Source organism: Pseudorasbora parva, chromosome 8 (genome assembly GCF_024679245.1).
Source record: "Pseudorasbora parva isolate DD20220531a chromosome 8, ASM2467924v1, whole genome shotgun sequence".
Lineage (NCBI taxonomy): Eukaryota > Metazoa > Chordata > Actinopteri > Cypriniformes > Gobionidae > Pseudorasbora > Pseudorasbora parva.
Window position 1 is genome coordinate 45,930,977 of NC_090179.1, and position 9,464 is coordinate 45,940,440.

A 9,464-nucleotide genomic window follows, 5' to 3' on the forward strand; every position below is an offset into this window, starting at 1 on the left:
TATTTTCCAGTGATATGTATTGTATATGATATGTATATGTATTCGTATTTTTACGCTCGATTGTGTTAACTCAGAACATCCAACTATCTGTATCTCTGAAGTGGCTTGCACTTGTTGCTAAACCAACGCATCTGGTGATATAGACTAGTGTATTTGAATATTAAAAAGATTTTTTTTTTTTATGAATTCAATGAATTAAGCAGCTATAACCTACTCTTTACTGGTAAATATTACAGTAAACAAACATCAAAGACAATGGCAGACCATTTTTTTCAGATGTTATTTTATTTTTGTAATATTATGTATTGTCTCCCAGTTGTTTTGAAGAGACACTGCCCCTCTTTCCTCCTTCTTGACAGTCTACATTTAGAATAATAGCTTTGATTAACGTTAATGATGAAAAAGGTTTAAAAATCGTGATTGTTTGGATTGTTTTTCCTGCCGTCGAGCCACAGCCATTCACTAAATCAGTGTTTACCAACCTTTTTTCAGTCATGGCACCCTTTGAAAATTTTCTAATTTGGTGACACCCCCATACATATGTTACACTAGGGGTGTAATTGCTCACGGCTCGGTTTGTATCACGGTTTCAGGTTCGCGGTTTCAGTACGGTTTGGTATTTGGTGGTGGTGGCTGAGGAGATTCCCCCCTTCTATATGTAAAGCGCTTTGGATGTCTAGAAAAGCGCTATAAAAATGTAATTAATTATTGTTATTTGCCATGCTCAGGGAAAGAAAGAACTACTGTCAAATAAAAATAAAGAAAATAAGAACAAAAAACTTAAATAAGCAGCAGCACAAATAAATGCTATTGAGCAAAGATACTAATAAAATAAACAATGCTTTTCAGATTTTTCAGGTAGGTCTAAGATTAGTTTTTAGGTACAGAAATTGAATAAATTAATCAAATGTAAAATAACTGCACATGTAACTGTTTAAATTAAAGATCGATCCTTTTTAAAATTACAAAAGCTATTCAATCAAGAGTAGTGAGTGATGTCCTTATCTTTTGTTTGACAGACAGCAGAAGGCGACTGCCGCTTTAAGACCTAATACAGGGATATGCTCGTCTTTCTCGGCTGTATACAGTTCACTTAAGGCATCAGACTATGTCTGCTAGGATACTCATCAAGATCAACATGTTGATATACTTTTTGTGTGAGTTTGTCCGTTCAAGCGCAAGACTTAAAATAACTCAATATTTGCACGCTGTGAGACGTGTGTGTGTTTTTGCACGAGCGCACAGAGACAGCTTCTCACACTGCAGAGTTCTCATTCGCGTCTTCTGGTGAATATACTGGGTGATGACGGCGAAATGACTGGTCATACGGCAGCACTCGCATGCACTGAACACAGTTTACAAAGATAGACCGTTTTGCCCACGGTTTTCTTTTATTATCGCTGTTGTAGTGTAGCCTATCACTGAGGAACCAGCACGTGTATCCATCGACAGAACCGCACATAAAGCATTATTTTTCAAGTTACAACCAGTGCCGCCGCTCGCACCACGCGCTGCGGTCGAGCAAAACACACGCTACCCATAGCAACGCGTTATGACACAACGATATTTCAGACTGACAGAGACAAGATAAACGGCTTTTCCGCCATTTGTTACTGTTTTGTACACGTTGTTATATTAATTATAATTCAAATTCTGTTTTATTGGCCACAATATAGTAATGATGAATGTTGAGAGGGGCACTTTTGATTACTTTTCAGAAAGGGCAGGGGCTCAAAGCCGTCCCCTCTGCAGTGCACTTGCCTGGTGTGTGTAACGTGTCCATGGTCCTGACTCCTGTCACACAATGCGGTGAAATCTCCGACAGGGCTTTAATAGTCTAACGTTACAGTGAATGAGAGTATGAGCCGAAACGAACGCACAGGCCATAGTGTGACATCCGTTAACCATAGTGTAAACATAGAGGACGTCACGGGTTTTTCTATAAAAGAAAGAACGTAGCCTTCGTTTGTATGTAGACCCAGGCAATTTATATTTATAATACGTATTAAAATATAATTCATATTATTTTATTACTTTTGTATTAGTTGTTTGAAGAGTAAAAAAAGAAATTGGTCGGTCTTAATGCAAATTTACAACCGGCAAGTCGGTCAGACTAACGCCCGTTTCACACACACTCCGTCTGCAGTGCGTGTGCGGTGTGTATTTTTTCCGTACCCATGTTAACGGATGACAGCTTTCACACTGCACGCGGATGCGGTCCGTCAGTCCTTTCCCGGTGCGTTGCGTCTGCAGCAGTGCACGGATCGTTTTCGTACCGAGTCTATTTTTTGCTGCGCTGCGTTGCTGCATTAAAGCGACAGAACATTGTTCGCATTAAAATAAACATGTACTGACGCGAAAATCTAGTAATTTCACCACAGATGCATATCATTTAAAATATACTCTTGTTTCAAAGTCAACACATGGATTTTTTTCTCAAGTAAAGCAACAAAACGACACCTTACCTGGCATTTAGGTTAAAAAAAAAGTGCCATAATGGAGAGCACTCGTACTTTCTTGGAGGTGAAAAGCAAAGTTCTTTTTGACCTGCAGGATTTCTTTTAAAAGGGTGTAAAAACGAAAGAAAAGACGAGAGTCGGCTGTTTTTGAATAGACTATGGTAAGTTTCTAATGTAAAATGTTTGTGATTCAAGGCTATAACCTATGTTTAAATGTTTTGCCACTTGTGTGAGCTAAATCTAAAGTATATAAACATGAATAAATGAATTTAATAAAATGTTGTTTAAATGTAGTAGACTACCTAACCTGACTTCTATTAAAAAGTAAACAAAGATAGGCTAATTGGGATTCTGATGAGCCATGTTCAGTAAAAACTTTTGGATTTTAAATAAAAAATAATGAATAAATGCTGTGTTTGTGGTGTGCAACAGCGGATCAGTTGCGGACTGCAAACGCAGCATAAGTGAAAGCACAACAGGGTGTGGGGCTCCTGCAACGCACACACACCGCAACACACACCGCACGCACTGTAGACGGAGTATGTGTGAAACGGGCAAAAAAGGAAAAAAATAAAATAATTTGAGTCGGCCCTAAATTGACAGGGTCGGTCGGGTTACGGCAAACAAGAATATTTTTAAGGATGGCCTTAAATGATAATATTCACAGTGTGATGCGCAGGTGATGCTCATTTGCAATCACTCCACCGGCCTCACACCGTTCTCTCACGGCTCTCGCCCGCCCTGCTCGTCACACACAGAGACTCAGTTTCATATCAGAGTCACGTATGATCTTACCACAGTTCCTCCAGTTTACAGAGAGGATTCTCCAGCACAGCAGAGAGCAGCTTCACTCCTGAGTCTCCTAGATTATTATCAGACAGATCCAGTTCTCTCAGGTGTGAGGGGTTTGATCTCAGAGCTGAAGCCAGAGCAGCACAACCTTCATCTGTGACACCACACCTCATCAACCTGTAGAGAACAATGACACACATTAAGTCTATCTCCACAGCTAAACATGAGCACTTACACTAAATAAATAAATAACACAATGCTGTCAATATGAAATATATATAAATACTCATTAGTTCACGTTGTTAAAATACATCAGTTAGGATTAGAGGAGAGAATATACAGTTTGTACAGAATAACAACATTATTTCTGTGGAAAGACCCATAAAACATGGAAACCCAATGTGTGTGAGAAAGTGTGTGTGAGAGAGAAAGTGTGTGTGAGTGTATTTGTGTGTGTGTGTGTGTGAGAGAGAGAGAGATAGTGTGTGTGTGTTCCTTGTTTGGCAATACTTGTGAGGACACAAATGTCCTCACTTATATAGTAAAACATGAAAACAACCCACTAGTGTGGACATTGGACTGGTCCACTAGTTAAAAAGGCGTATAAATCGGCCAAAACATGTTTTAATTTAAATCTATTGTTCTGCACATGTTTCTGTGCTGGGCAGGTTTAGGGATAGGGGTTGGGTTAGAAAATATCATTGACCTGATATAAAATCAATGGTGTGTGTGTGTGTGTGTGTGTGTGTGTGTGTGTGTGTGTGTGTGTGTGTGTGTGAGTGAGTGAGTGAGTGAGTGAGTGAGTGAGTGAGTGAGTGAGTGAGAGACAGAGAGAGAGAGAGAGAGAGAGAGAGAGAGAGAGAGAGAGAGAGAGAGAGAGAGAGAGAGAGAGAGAGAGAGAGAGAGAGAGAGAGAGTGTGTTTCTGTATTTTGCGTCATGTGTGACAGCAGGTGTCAGGACGTGTGTGTGAGCTCTGCTTCCACCGTTCACTAAACATTAGAAGCAGAAGAGTTAAATATAGACGCGCAGCGCATGACAGAGAAAGCATGAGGCGCGGGACGTGCTCGAGCTGCCAGACTCTGACCTGAAGCGCGCACAAGCCTTTCAGACAACAAACACGCGATCGCCATTCAGTTCTTTCGCGGATTATTATTTGGGTTTGAATGGTCAAACATATGTAAACATGCGTGGTCGGATATGTCTTTAGTGAACGCCTACAGCTGAGGGAATGAGATCAGTGCTGGTCTTAATATTCTGTGATTAATGTTAATCAAACTATGAAAAATAGAAAACCACCACATGCTTGGCTGAATAACTCAAATATATTTATTAAGAATCAGTGTAGAGTTAAATTATAGAGTGAAGACTAAGTAAGCAGTTTTATATTTGATTATTTAATTTCTTTCTTGACTTGCTGTTAAATAGACCTGATGAAGCTGAAAATAAAGCACTGTTTTTGTCATATTGTTTGAAATTTGCATTTTTTGCTTATTTTTACAAACAGATACAATTAAAAATCTATATTATAATTATAAGATTACAGTTTTTAAAATATAAAATTACTCGAATCATAAAATAAGATTTTGTTCATCCCACCCTGTTGAGAAGTGAAGGGTTAGTGAATGATAAGATGATTGATAATGTGATCTCTGTGAGGATCTTCACACTGGCATGAGGTTATTACAGCAATAAGAGGAGGAATGGGCAAAACCAGCGCAGGAACTGCTGGACAACGGAATTATTAGTTTAAAAAATAAAACAATGAATAATAAGTTCTGTTGTCATATTAATCATATTACCTGTTTATTGTTTGTTTTTGCCGTGGTATCGATTTAGCATCGGTATCGAGGTATTTTAGTCTGGTATCGTATCGAAGTCATCATTTTGGTATCATGACAACACTAGTGTGTGTGTGTGTTATTGTGCGTGTGAGTTTGAGAGTGCGTTTGTGCGAGTGTGTGTGTGTGTGTGTGTGTGTGTGTGTGCGCGTACGACTGTGTGTGTGCGTGTTTGTGAGTTAGTGTCTTTATGAGTGTGTGTGTGTGTGGGGGGGCATGTTTTTGTGACATATGAGGACACAAATGTGTACAGTATAAAAACCATTACGCCTATGGAATGTCCCCACATTTCACAAAAACAAATGTGTGTGACTGTATGTGTATGTGAGTGTGTGTGTGTGTGTGTGAGACTGTGTGTGTATGTGAGTGTGTGACTGTGTGGGTGTGAATGCATGTCTGTGTGTGCGCGCATGTGTGTGTGAGAGTTTGTGAGACTGTGTTCATGAGTGAGTGTGTATGTGACGGTGTGTGTATGTGACTGCTTTTGTGTGTGTGTGTGTGTGCATGTCTGTGTGTGTGTATGTATGTGACTGTGTGTGTGTGTGTGTGACTGTGTGTGAGTTGTGAGTGTGTGAGTGTTTGTGTATGTGACTGTGTGTGAGAGTGAGAGTGTTTGTGAGTGTGTGAATGTGTGTGTGAGTGTGTGTGTGTGTGTGTGTGTGTGTGTGTGTGTGTGTGTGTGTGTATGTGACTGCGTTATGTGTGTGTTGTGTGTGTTGGTGTGTATGTGACTGTGTGAGGGTTTGTGAGTGTGTGACTGTGTGTGTGTGCGACAGTGTGTGTTCGTTCGTGAGTGTGTGTGTGTGTGTGTATGTGACTGTGTTATATGTGTGTTGTGTGTGTGTTCATGAGTGAGTGAGTGTGTATGCATGTGACTGTGTGTGTGTATATGCATGTGACTGTGTGTGTGTTTGTGTGAGTGTGAGTATGAGTATGTGACTGCTTTTGTGTGTGTGTGTGTGTCTGTGTGTGTTTGTGAGTGTGACTGTGTGTTTGTGTGTGTATGTGTGCGCTTGCGCGTGTGTGTGTATGTGACTGTGTGTGTCATGTGACAATGTGTGTAAGTTGTGAGTGTTTGTGAGTGTGTGTTCGTGAGGGTCTTTGTGAGTTTGTGAGCGTATGTGTATGTGACTGTGTGTGAGAGTGAGTGTTTCTGAGTGTGTGAATGTGGGTGTGTGTGTGTTTTTGTGTGTGTGTGTGTGTGTGTGTGTGTGTGTGTATGTGAGTTTTTGTTATGTGTGTTTTGTGTGTGTTGTGTTTGTTGGTGTGTATGTGACTGTGTGAGAGTTTGTGAGTGAGTGTGTGTGTGTGTGTGTGTGTGTGTGTGTGTGTGTGTGTGTGTGTGTGTGTGTGCGACTGTGTGTGTTTTTGAGTGTGACTGTGTGTGTGCATGTCTGTGTGTGTGTGCTTGTTTTTGTGACATATGAGGACTCAAATGTGTGTAATGCCATGGGTAGGACACAGGTATTACAGGAGAGGGTGAAATATGAGGACATTACCCATGGCCCCACTTTTCAAAAGGCTTATAAATCTTTAGTTTTTTGAGAAAGTAAAAATGCAGAATGTGTATTTACATTTGAAAAAATTTGCTTATTCGTTTCGCTTTTTCGTTACGCGTCCGGTGTGAAAGGGCCTTTACTGCTGAACATTTGGACTGTTACTGACGCTGGAGTTTGGATTGTTCTGGGTTACCGTTGGCCTTTCCGGACTGCTTTCTGCTGTGAACACCTGCCTGTTTCTGATCGTCAGTATATTATATTATTTATTTCAACAGTGTTGTCGTGTAAAACTATATGATTACTATGATACTTTTAGAACCAAATATTATTGACCCATTGTTATTATTTTTGTATTTTAAATCATTTTAAAGGCCATTGTTTGCTTAGGTCTATTTTTATTACCACAAAAAATCAGATTACTCGATTAATCGTCAAAATAATCGACCGAATACTCGATTACTAAAATAACCGTTAGTGACAGCTCTAAATGTAACAATAGTTTGATTCCTCTTTTCAATTTTGTTACTTTATGAATACATTAGGCCATCCTTAAAAATATTTTGGTTTGCAGTAACAATACTTTTTTTTTTTTTAAAGGTCGGTAGGGAGGTCAATTTTTTTCCAAATTTTAATGTAAAAAAAAGGACATTTTTGGTGATGGTGATTACGTAGGTATGAATTTAAACTGACTGGGTCTTCAACCCGAGCCTTCGGGCGCATAGGCTAATTGCAGGATATATAGACCACAAACAAATTCAAATATTTGTCAAAAACATGTTTATTGCATAAATTTCAGGTGCATTCATTAAGAAAAGGGTCCAACCACCGCTAGCTGTCATTGACTCATAGCTGTCAACCCTCCCTTTTTTTCCGGGTTTCTCACGTATTTTAGCTCTTTTCCCGCTGTCTTCCCGTTTTAGTATTTTCCAGTGATATGTATTGTATATGATATGTATATGTATTCATATTTTTACGCTCGATTGTGTTAACTCAGAACACCCAACTATCTGTATCTCTGAAGTGGCTTGCACTTGTTGCTAAACCAACGCATCTGGTGATATAGACTAGTGTATTTGAATATTAACAATATTTTTTTTTTAATGAATTCAATGAATTAAGCAGCTATAACCTACTCTTTACTGGTAAATATTACAGTAAACAAACATCACAGACAATGGCAGACCATTTTTTTCAGACGTTATTTTATTTTTGTAATATTATGTATTGTCTCTTAGTTGTTTTGAAGAGACACTGCCCCTCTTTCCTCCTTCTTGACAGCCTACATTTAGAATAATAGCTTTGATTAACGTTAATGATGAAAAAGGTTTAAAAATCGTGATTGTTTGGATTGTTTTTCCTGCCGTCGAGCCACAGCCATTCACTAAATCAGTGTTTACCAACCTTTTTTCAGTCATGGCACCCTTTGAAAATGTTATAATTTTGTGACACCCCCATACATATGTTACACTAGGGGTGTAATTGCTCACGGCTCGGTTTGTATCACGGTTTCAGGTTCACGGTTTCAGTACGGTTTGGTATTTGGTGGTGGTGGCTGAGGAGATTCCCCCCTTCTATATGTAAAGCGCTTTGGGTGTCTAGAAAAGCGCTATAAAAATGTAATTAATTATTGTTATTTGCCATGCTCAGGGAAAGAAAGAACTACTGTCAAATAAAAATAAAGAAAATAAGAACAAAAAACTTAAATAAGCAGCAGCACAAATAAATGCTATTGAGCAAAGATACTAATAAAATAAACAATGCTTTTCAGATTTTTCAGGTAGGTCTAACATTAGTTTTTAGGTACAGAAATTGAATAAATTAATCAAATGTAAAATAACTGCACATGCAACTGTTTAAATTAAAGATCAATCCTTTTTAAAATTACAAAAGCTATTCAATCAAGAGTAGTGAGTGATGTCCTTATCTTTTGTTTGACAGACAGCAGAAGGCGACTGCCGCTTTAAGACCTAATACAGGGATATGCTCGTCTTTCTCGACTGTATACAGTTCACTTAAGGCATCAGACTATGTCTGCTAGGATACTCATCAAGATCAACATGTTGATATACTTTTTGTGTGAGTTTGTCCGTTCAAGCACAAGACTTAAAATAACTCAATATTTGCACGCTGTGAGACGTGTGTGTGTTTTTGCACGAGCGCACAGAGACAGCTTCTCACACTGCAGAGTTCTCATTCGCGTCTTCTGGTGAATATACTGGGTGATGACGGCGAAATGACTGGTCATACGGCAGCACTCGCATACACTGAACACAGTTTACAAAGATAGACCGTTTTGCCCACGGTTTTCTTTTATTATCGCTGTTGTAGTGTAGCCTATCACTGAGGAACCAGCACGTGTATCCATCGACAGAACCGCACATAAAGCATTATTTTTCAAGTTACAACCAGTGCCGCCGCTCGCACCACGCGCTGCGGTCGAGCAAAACACACGCTACCCATAGCAACGCGTTATGACACAACGATATTTCAGACTGACAGAGACAAGATAAACGGCTTTTCCGCCATTTGTTACTGTTTTGTACACGTTGTTATATTAATTATAATTCAAATTCTGTTTTATTGGCCACAATATAGTAATGATGAATGTTGAGAGGGGCACTTTTGATTAATTTTCAAAAAGGGCAGGGGCTCAAAGCCGTCCCCTCTGCAGTGCACTTGCCTGGTGTGTGTCCATGGTCCTGACTCCTGTCACACAATGCGGCGAAATCTCCGACAGGGCTTTAATAGTCTAACGTTACAGTGAATGAGAGTATGAGCCGAAACGAACGCACAGGCCATAGTGTGACATCCGTTAACCATAGTGTAAACATAGAGGACGTCACGGGTTTTTCTATAAAAGAAAGAACGTAGCCTT

The 9,464-nt window shown here is 39.4% G+C and overlaps 1 protein-coding gene across 1 annotated transcript in view; it reads right to left on the reverse strand.

Annotated features, from left to right (window-relative positions):
- Window positions 1-9,464, reverse strand: part of LOC137084567 (NACHT, LRR and PYD domains-containing protein 12-like) — a gene marked incomplete at its 5' end in the record, with an annotated part of 382,843 nt that overhangs the window by 313,008 nt on the left and 60,371 nt on the right. The window contains one exon of the mRNA XM_067450858.1: window positions 3,255-3,428. Coding sequence (XP_067306959.1) covers window positions 3,255-3,428 — 174 coding nt within the window. The remainder of the gene's footprint in view (window positions 1-3,254; window positions 3,429-9,464) is intronic.